The following is a 20,277-nucleotide window of genomic DNA, read 5'->3' as shown; positions in this document are numbered from 1 at the left end:
CTATTAACTCTCTTTTATCATCTGTACTTTTCCATTTTAATTTAATTGAACAGTCTTTTGTTTGCTTTTCTTAATGCTTATATGTTTTCCTTTAAGGCTCGAATTGAAGTTTGAGATCAGAGTTCAATTTCTTACATCTTTTGGACCAGCTTCAGTAAATAACAAGCAGAATCACATCATTTGACATATTATTCAATAATACCGAATATAATTGTATGCCGATAGACGAAAACATAGCACGCGTGCAAATATCTCCAAATCGATATTTTCAGAGGAAGAATTTGTAAAACGCGGAATGTTATGTTAAGTTTAGTACATGACGAGGTTTTTTACATGAAATAACACAGAATGTTTTTTAATAAGTTACAGTCCTGATGTCATTTCCTGTTTTATTATAAATTGAAGTGCCGTATGGGGACTCGATAACCTCCGGGGAGTTATATGCCACTAGCGAAGACGAAAAAGCAAAACAAAGACAAAAACTTGAAGAGTTGAATGGAGAAAGTTCGAAGCACTAAAGACAGGAATTTATTAAATATTGATGAAATGTGTTCTTGAGTTCAAAATATCAGCGGCAGATAGAATGCCCAGACCATCTCCCTGGTATGGACGCGGTTAATACTTCACCTGAGGTAAATCGATTACAGATTTCCATTTGTTGACCCGACCTCCGTGACGTCATATGTTCATGACCTTTACCTGCGGGACTTCGACATGAATAGTTTAAACCAGTTATGTACCATTACTTTTTCTGGTCGTGATCTTAACCTGACCTTGACCTTCATGTATGCTGTAGTGTGGTCACCTAGATGTTAACACGTTATGATTGGGCCGGCCCTCGGACGTACCGTTGTAATGGAAATCTTTCTAAATTCTAGAAACTTTGCCTGCGAAATGGCCGACTCCACCTATGTGTGTTCGTCCACCTGGTTCAGTGTTTGCAACTTGTTAAAATCATTCTGTTTCTTTTTAGTAAACGTGAACTGTCTGTACATTTCTGTATCGCTAGTCAAGTCTAAAGTAAAGTCTAAAAAGTCGGCCCCATTTGAAAATAAGACTGTCTCGAATGTAAGTCATCGATTCCTAATTAGGGCCAAATTTTACACGTTCATTCAATAAATTTCATTCAGTCGAAAGCATTTAAACTTACGGCTTTTTATACAGAACCTCCCAACTCCAGCTCAAATTCAACCTAAACCTGTTAAGCTAGCATTTCAATTATATTTACTGACGATGAAAATTAAAATAACTCCTGGTGGCGCAGGAGTGAGAACCGATGACCTTGATTTTTGTAGGAGTGAGTACCGATGACCTTGATTTTTGTAGGAGTGAGTACCGATGACCTTGATTTTTGTAGGAGTGAGTACCGATGACCTTAACTCGACTATGAGTGAATATTGATGACGTAAATCTGAGTATAAGTTAACGCAAAATGTCCTTAGTTCGAGTATGAACTGTTATAAAATTTGACAACGTCTCGACGTTAAACTACGTTGAACTAATAAACATTCTACTTACGTCCCATAAGAGCAATACATGTACAAGCCAGCAGACGGATTCTCAACATGATTGCATATTTTATTGACCTTGATCTATAATCTTACCGCCCTGTACGTCCGTTTCTGTCCCGCGTGTTTGCCGCCTCGCCCGTCCATCTCCACGTGTACTCCATATATGATTTCGAAGAAATCCTCAACGATCGCCACCCGTTTGTAGCCCCGGTCCATATCATTGCTGTTTGTGTCAGTCTGTAAAATACAAAAGCAATACATGTTTCACATTATTCTGTAACATAAAATTGTTCTGAACGTGAACTATTTTTTTTTATGTGAGACAATATATGACACCGATGGTTTTTGTGCAGGTATAGACACAAAGCTGGTTTCTAGGGCGAGCACTAGACACAATACTAGTTTCTAGGGCGAATACTAGACCCAATACTAGTTTCTAGGGCGAGCACTAGACCCAATACTAGTTTCTAGGGCGAGCACTAGACACAATACTAGTTTCTAGGGCGAGCACTAGACCCAATACTAGTTTCTAGGGCGAGCACTAGACACAATACTAGTTTCCAGGGAGATTAGTATTTTTGGAGTTATACATATTTTTTCTGAATTTATTTTATTTGTTTGTTTATATTTATCTAATTATTCGTTCAGTTCTGTTTTCACGAATACATTTTGTTTTTCGAAGTGTCCGAATATTAGTTTGTTTTATTCTACCATTTATATCAGGAAATGTACTGAAGTCTCAGTATTACCTACACATCGTGGTATCTAAGACGTTGCCAATGAGTTATTAATACGTAATTGTTACATTGTCATGAACTATTTACATATTCACATATTTACATATACGAGCAAAAAGTTGCATCCGTATATTTTAACCGTCATTTGTTTTTGTAATTCGTACATACATGAACATGCCAGGCTCGTCAACATTACACCCTCTACGTGATGACGAATAGTCACATCTGCATTAACCTGATGACACTCATTATCCGAAGCCCTTACCTGGGTCACACCTCGGATTAGAGTTATCAAATATCATGGCCGATTTACACCCCGTTACGAACCTGTTTACCGCCCGTTTATGTTCCAGAAATGATGAGCTTGGTAGATGTTCGCGGATATAATCGGGGCGCTTGTCTGTATTGTATTTTATTACTTCCAGCGATCGGTAAATCCATATCATATTTAGCTGATATTAAATCGCTTACGGCAGCAGCCATATCAAAAGTCGAGTTATATCTCGTAAAATTCTGCAAATCAAATGCGAGAAAATAAGAAAGAGGGAAAATATTTTATAATAATCCCGGTTGATGATGGGCTGGTGGGCTGTTCCCCGATTCCGATACTCCATATTCCGTATTAATATCCCGGCATCGGTTTTAACAGACTCTCGTTATGTGTGTGTGCGTATGTTATATATATTATCAGGTAATATCCAGAAAATTGTCAAGTTTTTGTTTTATCGTCGCGTTGTCACGCTTTTCATCTATAATGCTGTCGAGGGCCGCAGTCCCGTCGATCAGGTTATCACAATCACTACCTGACTTGATTAGAGATATTTTCATTTGTCCGACAGACGACATCAGTTGTCATTATTACTGTAACTTTAAACCTGTCTGGTAAGCTTCAGTGGGAATCGGATGATAACAGGAGTGGAGTCTGCCAAAGGTATAACGGCGTTCGGGCTTTAGTCGGTCGATGGCAACCGTAAATATATAGGTAAAGGCAGGCGCGCGCGCAACCTGCATCAAGTTGTCACGGTGTTTACATTTAATTTACCATCGTAGTTTCCAAACAAACAAAAAATAATCTAGAAAATAAAAAAAATCAGGTTGATTTTATGATGTTTAAAATTAAAGATTTAATCTGTCGATCTAAAGAGTAACTTCACGACTAAACCCACGAGACTTAAGCATGTCTCGATCGTGACTTAATCGTGACGTCATCACTAATTACTTCATTTGACGTGACCTAATTGTGAATTTATTTTGTGATTTAATAATTTCTTCCGAAATCCCGCGAATTTTACAAATTATTAGATTAAATACGATCACAAAGTACACATTGACATTGATAATCAACCCCCCTCCTTTGATACTTCACACCCGTCAATATATGGCTACTACATTCATTGGAGTGTGACAGCGGCTAGGGTCACCCCGAGGCTATCACTGTCACTCTCAGTTTTACCGAAAGTCAACATGGTGGATGAAGCGAACCGTACGCACATCTTTGCGCGGTCACTATTTTCCTCTATCACACAAACTGTCACTCGTTGTTAGGGCGTTGGCAAGCACCCTTCCGTTGACTCAGTGTTGAAGCGAATGTAAAAGTATGAAATGGACAATTTGTCTCGACCAATCAGAAAACAGGATTTTCACAAGAAGTATAATAATGTGAAATGAACAATTTGTCTCGACCAATCAGAAAACAGGATTTTCACTAGAAGTATAATAATGTGAAATGAACAATTTGTCTCGACCAATCAGATTACAGGATTTTTACTAGAGGTACACATGTTTAACATATAGTATAACAGTCAGAACCAGTAAAAATAATTCGACTAAATTGTGCAGAATCTTAACAACGGCAGCACACAGAGTACCTGAGTACTTGGTTTAATTTTGAAGGTAGAGCGAAGCTTCGTGTAGGGGTTGGACAGAAGGTAGAGCGAAGCTTCGTGTAAGGGTTGGACAGAAGGTAGAGCGAAGCTATGTGTAAGGGTTGGACAGAAGGTAGAGCGAAGCTTCGTGTAAGGGTTGACAGAAGGTAGAGCGAAGCTATGTGTAAGGGTTGGACAGAAGGTAGAGCGAAGCTATGTGTAAGGGTTGGACAGATTCCTCAAAAGCTCCTTATATTTGATTCTAACATGAAGACAATATTGTTTTCTTTTCGAAAATAAAAACTGGTATTAACTAACCTATAACATGTAATAGCACCGTTTTTATGTTATCATCCAAACAAATTCTGCGTGAAATGGGACACTTAATTAACAAAGTCGTTAGAACTAAGGAAAGCAGACGTAAAATGTATGAAAAACCCTTAAATATGTATATAGTTATACAATAACTGTCACGTGACATTCTGGTTTTTTATTTCATAAATCGATTCTAATGTTTCTGTTACATTGTTGATAAGCTGTAGCTTGTTTTAAAGATCCCCGAGTCCAATATTTATAGGTCGTCTGGCACTGGCTTCATGTTGTTGAATTTAGTGGTTCACAAAAGTCAGACTATTTAGCAATTGTGCCATTATCCCGGTAAACTGTTTCGCACCGAAGTAAAGAGCGCTGTGTATGAAAAACTCGATAGCATCTTGCCCACCATCCACACCTTCGTAAACGTTCACGCCTCGACGGTAATGCTTATATCCCGGTTCCACAACAGAAGGGGTATATTTCCCTCGCCTTCACTCACGTTTTATGATAAGAGTGACTTATTCTGTACTGATTTGAATCACAAACGTTTTCGAAGATGTATTTCTAAATTAGCATTGGTGAACAAAAGGCTATTAAATCCACATGAATCACGATACGTTATGTGTTCCTATGACGTCATATGATGCTCAGAGATTTCATCTGTATTCGGACTGCCCGGGAGAGAGACGAACGCCCCAGAACTAAGCGCGGGAGTTGTACTCTGTAATAGGCAGATGGAAGATTAGTACTGAAGCATATTATATAGCTAATCACAGGTCCGTTAACACCCTGAAATGTTGGCCAGATAAACTGGGCACGCAACCATTTTCAAACATCGACTCCGTGTAACACAGTGTTGTTAATAGTTTTGCCTAAAGGGATGCAATTTGGTTGACGGAAAAACATTTCACCGTCCCATCTTATCTACCAAACTAAGTGATTTTGTTAACTTTCGTTTAATAGTTTTCATTTGCATGCAATTATTATCAAAAGGAGAGAAAAAAGGCGCGAGATGCTGCGAGACTGGTCCATCGCTGCATCAGACAGTAATATACATCGTCCCCGCGCCAAGCTCAGTCAGCATCAGCAGGAGTTCTCAGTTGATTTAAGATAGATAAAAACCATATATAGAAATTGTACTGTTTGTCTGTATGAGATGGAGATACGTTAGCGTATCAGTATGTGTATCATATGATGTATAACAGAGTATCTAGTATGTGTATCATATGACGTATAACAGAGTATCTAGTATGTGTATCATATGACGTATAACAGAGTATCTAGTATGTGTATCATATGATGTGTAACAGAGTATCTAGTATGTGTATCATATGATGTTTAACAGAGTATCTAGTATGTGTATCATATGATATATAGCAGAGTATCAGTATGTGTATCATATGATGCATAACAGAGTATCTAGTATGTGTATCATATGACGTATAACAGAGTATCTAGTATGTGTATCATATGATGTGTAACAGAGTATCTAGTATGTGTATCATATGATATATAACAGAGTATCTAGTATGTGTATCATATGATGTTTAACAGAGTATCTAGTATGTGTATCATATGACGTATAACAGAGTATCTAGTATGTGTATCATATGACGTATAACAGAGTATCTAGTATGTGTATCATATGACGTATAACAGAGTATCTAGTATGTGTATCATATGATATATAGCAGAGTATCAGTATGTGTATCATATGATGCATAACAGAGTATCTAGTATGTGTATCATATGACGTATAACAGAGTATCTAGTATGTGTATCATATGACGTATAACAGAGTATCTAGTATGTGTATCATATGATATATAGCAGAGTATCAGTATGTGTATCATATGATGCATAACAGAGTATCTAGTATGTGTATCATATGACGTATAACAGAGTATCTAGTATGTGTATCATATGACGTATAACAGAGTATCTAGTATGTGTATCATATGACGTATAACAGAGTATCTAGTATGTGTATCATATGATGTGTAACAGAGTATCTAGTATGTGTATCATATGACGTATAACAGAGTATCTAGTATGTGTATCATATGACGTATAACAGAGTATCTAGTATGTGTATCATATGACGTATAACAGAGTATCTAGTATGTGTATCATATGATATATAGCAGAGTATCAGTATGTGTATCATATGATGCATAACAGAGTATCTAGTATGTGTATCATATGACGTATAACAGAGTATCTAGTATGTGTATCATATGACGTATAACAGAGTATCTAGTATGTGTATCATATGACGTATAACAGAGTATCTAGTATGTGTATCATATGACGTATAACAGAGTATCTAGTATGTGTATCATATGACGTATAACAGAGTATCTAGTATGTGTATCATATGATGTATAACAGAGTATCAGTATGTGTATCGTATGATGTTTAACAGAGTATCCGGACAATCACACGTTTCTTTGACAGTTTTAATATACTATATCGGAAAATGTATCATAACACGATATATCGAGACTAATTTTTCAACTTTTTAGAAAAATGCTACTACGGACTGAATATGCTGAAACACGGACGAACAGACACCAAAAGATAGGGTAGTGTGTAAATCAGAAAACAAACACGGACGAACAGACACCAAAAGATAGGGTAGTATGTAGATCAGGAAACAAACGCGGACGAACAGACACCAAAAGATAGGGTAGTGTTTAGATATAGAAAGAAACACGGACGAACAGACACTATAAAAGATAGGGTATGTTGTAGATCAGGAAACAAACACGGACGAACAAACACCAACAGATAGGGTAGTGTAGAGATAGGGTAAGAAACACAGACGAACAGACACTATAAAAGATAAGGCAGTGTACCGGTCAGGAAAGGACACAAAACGGGTAGGCCATTATGTAGATTGGGAATGAAACATATTATGCACGAACTGAAATTAAAAGACCCTTAAGTGTGGAGCAGGAAAGAAATACGAACCAATGGATACAAAAAGACAGAGCAACGTCCAGATATGGAATGAAACGCGGACGAACTGTCTGGTTAATGACAGCGGATAGAGAACAGACGAAAAAATGAACATGAGAAATTACATTAATGGTTAAAAGAAACAAAAAAGAAACATCAAAGAAAGCAATTGTAAAATCCAGTTAACAAGGATCAGACACTGGTGATGATGTCCGCCTGCGGGCTCGTCTCACTGTTATACAACGTCCGTATACATGGGTCAGTGGGGACACACTTGGGCAGGTGTAGGGACGAATGTTGGGGGCCAAAACTCGGGACCGCGCTTTCGTACGATCGGCGGGATACGGCAGCTGGAAGTTAGACAAGCTAGCTCTAGGTTTATGGATGCTTGTCAACCAACATCAATGACATCCTTCATATTCCTACACAAATCTAACTCATAATGTATTATTCATATATAAACCAGACGAAACTGTCTGATTTTCTTGTAAATATTGAACTAGATGTACGATGGAACTTTAAAAACCTTCATCAATCTTCGACTTTAATTAGATGACTACATATAGTGGGCAGTACCAGTGGTTAACGTCGCTGCACCGTCATACGTCTTGTGGCAGGTTTTTGTAGAAAATGTGATATTGTGACGATCTTAGATCGATAAGTATCCTACCAAGTATCATCATTTCACTGTAGCGGCTAACGAGGTCAGAGCGACAGACACGACCGTGTGATTACGGTCCTAATAGACGTCTAACGGCGAAGAGCGCGCGCGCTTACAGCCGGGCGGATAGACCCTCTCCGGCTCTGCTCCGCGCTAGCTGCAGGACCGCCGGAGTCGTCCAAAACCTCCCGGCCCCCGCGATAGCAGGTGCTACATCACGCGGATAATCACTTCTCAATTGGATATGACATTCAAAACATAGGCGAGAATCAGTTACAGATGAATGTTTCCAGGACAAATTTCTTATACTTTAATATTTATTATTTTCCCATCACGACACCATTTTTTTTTTATTATCTCCTGGTAACAAATTAGAAGTGGCAATATTGTCTTGCATCTGTGATCGTTAGGCCGGCCTGGTGACATTCACGATGGAAGACGTCACTAAACAAACATGCTAAAATCGATTGTAAATGAAACTATAGAAACTTCTTATGACATATCATTGTTTTCTCTACATCTCTGACAAGAAATCCACACGTGAAACAAATTAAATCGTATATATAAGAATACCCTCAAAGCTAATCGTTCCGCCCCAGTTATCTATCAGATAAATACAATTTAGTACCCTAATCCAATGGCTGGCAAGTACTCATAACGCTATAAATGCTTCACATTAAGATTCGTTTTCATTTCTTAGAATTTAAGGTTTAAAATAAAACATGAAATAATTGCATATTCACTCTTCAATTGTTAAAAATGTATGGAGTAAAAAAACTGTAAGGTTGTTCGCTCGTTAATGTTGAACTCTTGTTTCAATCTCGCTTTGATATTATTTCCAGGCAGGTTTCACGAATAATAATTAGTTTTGAAAATTCATATTCTTGAATTTAATACATTTATTATTAAAAGATTTTTTGTATACACCACGTGCACCCGTCCTTTTGACATTTCAGTAGTTTCAGAATATGTTATGATTGACAAGACCACGTGACTATTTTGTATCAGCCCCGTAGTAAGAACTTAGCTACTCCTTATCTACATTTGAAGCCCTATTTAGGACAAGTAATGAGAAGTTTTGCCATCTGAAGTAGAGGTATTCCAAGCATGATAGAAACAGACAGCTCACTGAAAATCTTTTCAGCTTTCAAATCTGTTCTTTATTCTAAAATCCACTAGTTTAAAAACCATCACAGTGATTTTCGAAGGATTTAAGGGGGTCAAGCGAAAAGAAATGAATGAATTAAATAAACTTATATATAAATAAATATATAAAAACGAGTTGACAGAAGAATGTTGATTTCTTGAGTTTTGGTGATATCTTTTCTCTTCTTCATACAGAAGAGGTTAGATGTTTTAAAGTTACATTGAAGCATCCTTTACAATCAAACACCATACAACGAAATACTTTAATTTCAATTAAAAGTGTTCACGTGGAAATATTTGTAAGATTGTCACACGACATGTCAAGAGTAATCTAGGATGTCAGTTTGCAATAACCCTAGGTGACCGGAGTTCGGAGAGAAAATAGCCATGTTTACTGATGAAACACATGAGTGACTGGGTGTTCCGGAAGTTGTGTTAAATATCACCGGAGCCATTAATGCCGCTACAGCGGGAAATGTCAGCCCATCACCACAATAGCCGTACAGGGCAACATTATAGGTGCTGGTTAAGGTTGAAAAAGAGAGATGATGACAAAGAGAGAGAAAGGGAGGGATGATGAAAAAGAGAGAAATATAGACGATGACAAAAAGAGAAAGATGGATGATGACAAAGAGAGAAATATAGACGATGACGAAGAGAGGAAGAAAGATGTTGACAAAGAGAGAAATATAGATGATGACAAAGAGAGAAAGAGAGATGACGACAAAGAGAGGAAGAGGGATGATGACTAAGAGAGAAATATAGAAGATAACAAAGAGAGAAAAAGAGATGATGACAAAGAGAGAAAGAAAGATGATGATGACAAATAGAGAAAGAAAGATGATGACAAAGAGAGAAAGAAAGATGATGACAAAGAGAAAAATATAGATGATAAAAAAGAGAAAAATATAGATGATTACAAAGAGAGAAATATAGACGATGACGAAGAGAGGAATCAAGATGTTGACAAAGAGAGAAATATAGATGATGACAAAGAGAGAAAGAGAGATGACGACAAAGAGAGGAAGAGGGATGATGACTAAGAGAGAAATATAGAAGATAACAAAGAGAGAAAAAGAGATGATGACAAAGAGAGAAAGAAAGATGATGATGACAAATAGAGAAAGAAAGATGATGACAAAGAGAGAAAGAAAGATGATGACAAAGAGAGAAAGGGTGATGATGTCAAAGAAAGAAAAAGGGATGATGACAAATAGAGAAAGAAAGATGATGACGAAGAGAGTAAAAGAGATGATGACAAACAGAGAAAGATAGATGATGACAAAGAGATAAAGAAAGATGATGACAAAGAGAGAAAGAAAGATGATGTTGACAAATAGAGAAAGAAAGATGATGACACAGACAGAAAGGGTGATGATGACAAAGAGAGAAAGAAAGATGATGACAAAGAGAGAAAGAAAGATGATGACACAGACAGAAAGAAAAATGACACAGAGAGAAAGAGGGATTATGACAAAAAGAGAAATTACAGATGATGACAAAGAGAGGGAGAGGGATGATGACAAAGAGGTAAATACAGATGATGACAAAGAGAGAAAGAGGGATGATGACAAAGAGAGGAAGAGGGATGATGAGAAAGAGATATGATGACAAAGTGAGCAAGAGGGATGATGACAAAGGGAGGAAGAGAGAAAGTCAAAGAGAGAGCTGACAAAGAGGTATGATGCCAATGAGAGAAAGAGAGATAATGTCACAAAAAGAGTCTGAATTCCACAGTTTATCGGTAAAGTATACACACAGATATGTTCAATTCAAAGAAAAAGGATGTAAGGCAATGCAACGGGTGTAGCGGATAAGTTGTTTTAATTCTTCAAATTCTCCTACGCCTGAGGTTGTTAACGCGGGCTGCAGAGGAACTAGAAAACCATTCAGTAATGCTAGGGTTTTAAGGCTAGACTCTATAGTCACTCTGGTGTTTTGTGATAGCGAGAATGATGGTTACCACTTGATGCTTTTTCATGTTTATCAGAAAAGAAATTTTAAAAATATAGTGTTTGCTTGCTTGTATTTTAACACTTATTTCAAACTCATGTCATGATTTTCGTTATCTATGGTAACTCGTGCAATAATAACACATGTTACGTATTTAGCAAAAATAACAAATATATCAATTTAATACATAAATGAGTAAACCAGCGAATAATCAAGAGATAAAACCATTTATAAACTGATGTGATGATAACTGGCGTACAGTGTAAACCTCTTACCGCGGAACAACCCACTGCTGTCGTCAGTTGCCGTAGCATTCTACTGTCAGTTGTTTACAAGGAGTCCGAGACTCGTATAACGACGCTATGTACGTCTTACAGGAGAGCACTTTTCCACCAAATCTTTCGCTGTCAGTAGGTCTAGCAGTAACTGTAAGTGATGCTGATCGAGAGTTACACTTAAATTTTCATCTATACATCTTCCTCCTAATTTCAGGAGATACTATAAACACTGGGCCACTTAAGTAATCAGCGAGACCTCGTCTCCCACCTGTTTAACGCGACGCGCGGTAATGGCGGCCGAGGTTGACCAAAATCAGAACAAATCAGTTTGTCTTGTATTAATAATTGCTTTGATTGTCGGAATGACTGCATTTATGTCGTCAATTACTTAATGGTCCCTCAACATGAATGGCATACTCTACCGGGACGTGTAAACCTATCTCAGTACGTCACTGGCGACAATATATGGGCACGTGTGTTTGTCGTGCCTCTAGTCCGGGTTACAGTCTCCTGGAACCAGCCGCCCTGCCATTGCCGTCGCCGACAAATTCATTACCATTCTCATCTACCGGGACGATCGGGAAACATAAGATCATATTAGAAAAAAAATGTAATATATATTATATCGTGCGTGTTAAGTCGTGACCCGTGCTCGTGACAAAGGATCCGGATACATGATTTCGAGAAATTGTTGATGAAATCACTCGGAAAATGTTAACATATTTTGATTTTGTCAATAATAGATTTAATGGAATTTAATGAAACAACAAGGTTCATTAACAGTCATTACAGATAAAATTAGAGTAATGGATTTTAAATTTTAAACAAATTGAAATCTAGAGATCTTGTTACTTTTATCCAAAAAAAATAATATCCATGTACTCGGGCAACTTGTAAATCCTTAGACCAATTAGATATAGATTTACATACAACAAAACGGTGGGACCTTACAAATTGAAATTTTATATTTTCTATGATTCAATTTCTGCATGTTCGACATGTCGGTGATACAAAACCTAGCCTCTAACCCTGACGAGGAGAGTTCCCACCGGCTTTCATTAGCGGTAAACACGAGGAAGTAGCTCTGTTTGTGGTAAAGATGATAGGATTGTCTCGCGCAGACCTACACCCGTCGAACGGTAATGGAGGGGAGGGCTCGGAGATCCAGTCACCAGCAGTGGCTGCAAGCATTATCCGATACCACTATTCATACCTAAAGTACAACCTCGGTGCATTCCGAGTTTGCCAGTACAGCATTCCACGAATATGTGACAGCAAACATGTTTTTAGTATTCATTAAAATAGTTAAAAATGATATTGGACATTCGCTTATAGAAACGTTGCAATGGTCTTTTTAATTTCTGTATCGTCAATCGTGATTTTATCCGTATTTCGGAAATAATTCGGATGGAAGCTTTTTCCCCCAGAATACATTTCGGGTATTCACACTGCCATTACCAACGGCATAGTTCCTATGTAACCTAAGATTTCAGCTAAAAACGATGTGCCAAAAATATTTGGTTTATGCATCTGCTGGATTCTATTGAAATAGCTGAGATGCCACGTAACGGCGAGAAAATAGGTTTAACAAAGAATGGGTTTGCTCGTAGGCAAACTGCATTAAGAGCTTGATTTTAAATCATTTTTATTTGATAATTTTCAGTGAGACTTTACTCAGTATACAATTCATGTGATTGCAAATCTGTACATAACAGCTTTCGACTATACTTTTGTTTTTAATTCAAATGACAAGATTTTTTTTTTATATTTATCATCATATCTTAAATATATGAGTTTCAAGATTTCGATTATAAGAGCAGGTTTTCCAGGAAAGTAAGTAACAAATCTTAAATGTTTAAGGCTTAATATAAATTATGAGATTTCGAATATGAATAACGAGATTTCGAATATAAATTACGAGATTTCGAAAATAAATTACGAGATCACGAATTTTGATATCAACTATTTAAAAGTAATAGCAAGAACTGTATGTACATGTAAACAATATAAATGACAAGATTTCTGACGATATTTGTAACTACTTTTACATTAAAAAAACAAAATTAATAAACAATAATTAAACAAAGCTTATAATATAAATCACAAGATTTTTCACAAAAATCAAAACTTTTTCAAATACTGCAACGTCTTGAAAATACACATAAGTTGCTATAAACTGTTTGAGTAAGTAATTAAGGACACACATGCAGTGATATCCAACTGAAGACGAACGGACGGGGGAAGCTAACATCGAGTGCATTTGGGGATTTCTTTCTCGTCCTATTGTTTGAATTGATTCAAAATAATTCTCGTCTACGGGGAAAATTGAATTCTAAATTTACACTGAATTTGTTTTAGGATTTAAACATGACAGGGATTGGACAGTGACATTTGATAATAGAGCCAGTAAAAGTAAAACGACTTGACTGTTTTGTTGAAATCGTCGAAGAACGGGTTAAACCTGAAAACCAATACATACAAAAACTACAATTGTACACGACCTTGTTAATGAAACAGCAAGGAGCCGGCTCTGGGAGAAAAACAAACACGAGTCTGTCTAGGTTGACATTAAAACAGTTAATCCTTCAAGAAGAAGAAAAACACAAAATCACACAGACATAGTCACGTGATACGATGGAAACAGATGGGCCCAAAGGATACGTGACGAAAGACACATATTGTCAGTAGCGAGTTATACACCAAAGGGCATCAAAGGTCACTCCGAACATCCAAGGTCACCCCGAGCATCCAAGGTCACTCCGAACATCCAAGGTCACTCCGAACAGCAGGTGAAATATAGCATGCGCTAATCGATTTAATAATTTCAGCTGAAGTCGATGAAATATTTTTTATGCATCCAACAAAGAAATGAAAATAATGAAATTCATATTGGAAATAGCAGCTACCTCGTTCAGTGCAACAGTGCTAGGTAGTGTCGGTAATAGGCAGTAAAATGTATGTTGTAGAATACAAGATGCATTAAGTTATGTTAGTGAGTTAGGGATTGAAAGTGAAATAGAGACTTTTAGTGTAAGAGAAATAGAAATGTTTAGTGGTGGTAAAATAGAGAATTCTAGTGTAAGAGAAATAGAAAGGTTTAGTGAAAGTAAAATAGAGAAGTTAAGTGTAAGAGAAATAGAAATGTTTAGTGAAAGTAAAATGGAGAATTTTAGTGTAAGAGAAACAGAAATGTTTAGTGAAAGTAGAGACTGTTAGTGTAAGTATAATATAGACTTTAAGTGTAAGTATAATAGAGACTTTTAGTGAAAGTATAATAGAGACTTTTAGTGTAATTATAATAGAGACTTTTAGTGTAAGTATAATAGAGACTTTAAGTGTAAGAATAATAGAGACTTTTAGTGTAAGTATAATAGAGACTTTTAGTGTAAGTATAATAGAAAATGTTGGTGAAAGTATAATAGAGATCAATGTCAGTGATATTGAGACATTTCGTATACTGTTTGTAAATAACTCAATTTGTCTTCGGTCCTTAAAATACTCAATTTTAATTCTGTTTGTAATTAACTCAATTGTGTTATATCCTTGAAATACCAGATATTACAATTCGTTGTTAAGCTTAACGTATATTGTATCCTCCATAACTAACGTTCATTTTTATGTCACGTGTACCTCATCGTTTTTTTTCTATTGTTTGTACATTTTCGTGTATTTTTTGTTTTGTCTTTTTTTTATAATTTTCTTAATGATAAACGGACTCTCCCGACATTTTGGGGTGAAAGTTGTAATTGCAGTGACAAATCAAATGCTTCCGCAAACCTAATCCACTGCCACTAAACGCTTGAATCACGAGACGAAGTATACAGTACAGTACAGTAACACAAACACTAAAGCACTCTGGTGACGTTGATCAGCAAATAAGATCCCGTGATGTACGCGAGCACACAAAAGTATTTTTAAGCCTAAACAAATCATCCTCGGAGTGACGGCATTTACCACAGCGTACTCACAGCAATTTTAATTAAAATTGCACAGCCGATTAGTAAAGAATATAACCAAGATGAACCCTGTCATTGTGTCACCAACAATACATACACGTTCCTGATTCACAAAATCTAATTTCTGTATATAAGGTATAATGAAAAATTAATCAAATGGCAAGGTTTTAGGACCAAAGGACCACACGGCTGTTCTAGGAGATCAAATTACCTGATGTTATAACTTTCAAGTACATTGTATTACAACTAATCCTACATTGCGAGTTTACCATGCTATCATTGCACACAATTCCGGCGCTCTCTGTTGTGTCGCCTAGTAAGAGATCCCGTTTTTGTTGCCTTTTTACATTAGAAAGAGTTAAATACCGAAGAAAAATGCAATTAAACTCTTTCCTGTAGGACTTTATGAATGAAAAAAATATAAATATCAGGGGAAATAACTTTTCAATGGCTGCATAAAATAGAGAGAGAAAAAACACCTAAAAAGGTCTTTTCAACATTTCTTGAGAACTTGGTCGTTAAACTGACATACATCCAGAGATAAGGGTTTATATCAATTTTCCGGACCTGTACACCGATCGATAGGGATTATCCACAGGTAGATTTACAACATATGAATGGGAGAAATAAGATTCTCAACTGGTGATATTTCACGAGATTTTGTGATTTTAACGCTCATGAGATTTTGATCTTAATCCTAACCAATCACCACATGTCATTTTGTTTTCATTTTATGTAGATGGATATGAATAATACGAAAATGTCCCATGTAATGCGCCTTTGAATAGGTTAGTCGATACGCGGCTCTTAGAGGTCCCCGTACTTTTATAAAACATGTCTTTCTGAAGCTTTACATCTAGTATTCTGCTAATTCGTGTGCTGTTCGGGACAAGTAACGCATGATAAACCATTTTGTCCGTGATATGACCAGGAAGCCATCGCCAGTGATTGGTGTATATTACAGCAAACATATCATTTTCAGAAAATATTTTTATTTGTCGTGCCACGCGTGCTGGGTGTCCGCCTTGGTCAGTGACGGTGAGATGAAGCGGATCGTTCAGCGATATGTGATAACCCTGACATTAATCATATTGTATTTTATATATCCAATTCTATCTAGCATCACCAATTTGATTAAAGACCGGTGGTCGTAGGTGGGACTTCTCTCTATGGTAGATATCTCTTGAAATGATTCAACGGTTTTCGTGAGAGCTTTGGAACCATCCGACAGTAACATAATCAAATATCAGGAAGCTCCGGCGAAGCGGAACTATAGCATTGTTAGATAATATTTCGGTACCGAACGTTGAGCCTGCTACTGTTCACAAAGCCATTATATTTGGTACGGAGGCTGGCCTGGGATTGAATCGCTTCCGTTAATGCATCCGATCGGTAAGAAAGGAGTTGTCTCTATATAATGAAACGCACATAATGATCGTCATGCTTCGTAGAAGTGCTGAGCCTGATTGCCTGAGAACCGTTCCACTTAGCCCGTCCTGGGACACATCAAACATGCGCTGTAAAGCGTTACCGGGATCAGGCGCGTTGTGTGCGCGGTCGATCGTGTCCACATCGCTCACACGGCGCGCGTCATGGGCCTCAGAGGTACCGTCGTGCCGGGCGTAGTGTCTTCAATGTTATTACTTCTCCCGTAATTATTGCAAAGTCAGAGATTCTGACGAGTTTAAGCTATTCTTTCTTTCCAAGATTCCGACGTTTATTTGATTTTCTTTTTAACGATATCTTGGATTTTAACGTGAGACTTAAGGTTGAAACTTTAAATCTTTGAGTGTTTAAACGCGCCAATCTCCCTGCCTATGTCACACATGATACACAATCGTTAGCCACAATGATTGTCACATTTGCACACAAATGGAACAGCTAGTTATTTTTTTCGGTTCCCTGTAGTAACATTTGACATAGAAATACGAAGGAGTATGACGGTAGGTAGGGGCTATATGGCGGCTATGTTGGCTGAGCGAACTTTACCGAGGACAGGGGTCGGAAGATGGGATCTTGAAGCGTTCCTTTATGGAGCGACGGGATCTCCTTGACGACAACCACGATTTATTTTGAAAATTGCTGATAAATTACCCCCCTGGTTTATAGCAGAACTTGAATTACAGTGTAAAAATTTAACCCAATATCTGATATCGTTTCCAAATCCAAAATATCTAAGTACTTCGTCTAGAAATTTCCAAGCGACAGAATCGAAAGCCTTTTCAAAATCAACCATTAATAACATTCCAGTGATATCATTTTCCTCTGTATATTGCATAATGTCATAAACCAGGCGATTATTTTCTCTTACATAACGTCCCGATATAAATCCTGTTTGATTAGCGTGTATATTTTTTTGTAAAACTAATTTGATTCTAGTTGTTATTGATCCAGAAGCAATTTTGTATACAATGTTTAATAGAGAAATAGGTCTCCAATTCTTAATATAATCCTTTGATTTATTAGCCTTAGGTATAAAAGTAATTATTCCCTGACGTTGTGTAATAGACAGCTGACCGTTTGAAAAACCATAATTTAAAGCCCTAACCACAAAATTACCTAACTGATTCCAAAAACAGTTAAAAAATTCCGATGTGAATCCATCTGAACCTGGGCTCTTATTACTTTTCATATTTTTTAGTGTTTCAGATGCTTCTTTAAGTGTAATAAAACCTTCCAAACTGACCGCTTCTTCAACATTTAATCTTGGAACATCAAAATCTTCTAAAAATTCATCCATATCTATGTCATCGACTTCATTATCAATAGAATACAATAAATTTATTTTTCATAAAAAAAATTCACCTCATTTAATACATCTACTTGTTTAGTTAGAAATTCCCCATTCTCCCGTTGTAACTTTGGAATGATTTTTGATATAAAATGTCTATTTTCCAAATTAAAAAAAAAATAGTTGGTTGGTTTTTCACCCTCATCAGTCCATAAGGCTTTTGCACGTATTATACTCCCTTTTATCCTATGTACTCTAATCTTTTCCAATCCCTTTTTTTCTCAAGTAACTTGTCTAAGTCTGCAATATTCTCATTTTCCAGTTCCTGTATTTGATCTATTAAGGTTTTTTCCCTTGCACAACACTGTTTCTTTTTATAGGAAGAAAATGAAATTGACTTACATCTAATTTCCATTAAAAGTGTTTCTAAAAATAACTGATCATTTATAACAAACTGTAAATCTGAATGACGTTTATTATATATTACAGGCTATTTTCGTGCAATATTGCCGTTCAATAAAAACGATATAGCACACGTACAATAAACATGCAAATGAGTCTTTGTCACCGTGGGAAACAGGTCATATTCCTACGCACTTCAACTTCTACGTTTGTAAACAAAATGGCTGACCGAGTTACTGTTTGCATTGATAGCAGAGGCAGGGGCACTGTGAAAGAATAAAATTAATAAACGAGTTTAATCAATTTAATATTCTATGATTCAACACCTGCATGTTCAAATTCCACTTTAACTTCTCCGACATACACACTGTCAATGGTGAACACGTGTAACCGGTCAACTTCATCGGTGTTTCAGTCTCATGGTGAATTCCAGAGTATATTGTCTGGCTCAGTGACAGGCGGAAACATCGAGGTTTACAATCACTCCTAGTCTCTGTAAACTTTTAAAAGGTCCAGACTTCGATGTGCACAATGGTGACCTTTACATTGACAGTGCACGCGCCGTTGTGCCAAAATATGTGACGTCACTGCTATTTTCGTAAACGCCAATCCGTTGAATGGTTTTCGTATAAAAATGATTATTAATGTTGTTATGATAATTATTAAAACATTAGTTGATGAAAAAAATCTAAATGAGTGTTCTTTCATTGAAAAGGTTCTCGGGAAGAAGTTTCTGAGACTATTTTTTTTGTAGGGCAACGAGCACCAAAAAAAATTCATGTAATGCGTCCATCGGTTATATAGAGGAGACGTGTCAAGAACAATTATGTAGGAGTGTTTCTCGAATTATATAATAAATAGAATTTAACACTCGTGTTTATGTAATATTGAATTATCGAACGAGTTTATTAATTTCATATGAAACGAGCCTTTGGCGACATGAACACTCATGTCAGATCCTCTATTTATGATACATTGTAGGTGTTGTTTTGTTATGCCTAGTATTTTGAAATAAATCGATGGTGCGCTAATATTAATATGTCGTGTTTTTTCCTTATGGTTGTGCTGTAAAGGAAACTGCTATATGAGACATAATTATATTATAATGATAGTAACAGATGTACCAATTAATTGAAATAGATTTTGTTTTGTCTCTTTAATATATGACAATTTCTGTTGGCCTAATTACCAGCGAAGTTTTCTTTAATATATCTGTATACAATTTTGTTTAAATTTTATGGCATTCAACACTAATTTAGCAATTTCAAAATGTTTAATTTCTTCAACGTACATCCTTATTTTAAACAATCGAGTCCTTATTTAAAACTTATATCAGCATTGATCAGGGAAAATTGATACAAAGGGTATACCGGGACGAATAATTAACTCATACACATAACTGGTTGTATTAATACCATACCCTTGTTTATCTTGTTTGAGATTAGTAATCATCAATAATGACAACCCTTAAAGGGGCTTGTCGGGGATAAAATACAAAATAAAATGGTCTAAATGCGTTCTCTGGCCTTCCAAAAGTTATACCACGACAATATGATGGTCAAGTTCTGCTTGCAATGCCCAGTTTTTACCACTGAAATCTCGGGGAAGCCCCGCGTAAATTTAGCGCCGATCTATTTATATGTCACGTGGTTGTTTCGAAAGTGAGGCAGTGAAGATAACAATAGCATGCCGTCATGTGCCATGTCGGACTCAACTAGCGGACAAGACAGCAATGCTATACGTAAATATTGTTTTCAAAGG

General features: G+C 36.5%; 1 protein-coding gene across 3 annotated transcripts in view; it reads right to left on the bottom strand.

Annotated features, from left to right (window-relative positions):
• Positions 1-20,277, bottom strand: part of LOC110448779 (nucleolar protein 4-like) — a 120,369-nt gene that overhangs the window by 78,800 nt on the left and 21,292 nt on the right. For all 3 annotated transcript variants that reach the window (XM_021495208.1, XM_021495209.1, XM_021495210.1), the window contains exon 2: positions 1,605-1,748. In XM_021495208.1, the coding sequence (XP_021350883.1) occupies positions 1,605-1,748 (144 nt within the window). The remainder of the gene's footprint in view (positions 1-1,604; positions 1,749-20,277) is intronic.

The sequence above is a fragment of the Mizuhopecten yessoensis genome, unplaced genomic scaffold (genome assembly GCF_002113885.1).
Source record: "Mizuhopecten yessoensis strain PY_sf001 unplaced genomic scaffold, ASM211388v2 scaffold4301_1, whole genome shotgun sequence".
NCBI classification, from domain to species: domain Eukaryota; kingdom Metazoa; phylum Mollusca; class Bivalvia; order Pectinida; family Pectinidae; genus Mizuhopecten; species Mizuhopecten yessoensis.
This window is presented reverse-complemented; position numbering and strand designations above follow the sequence as displayed.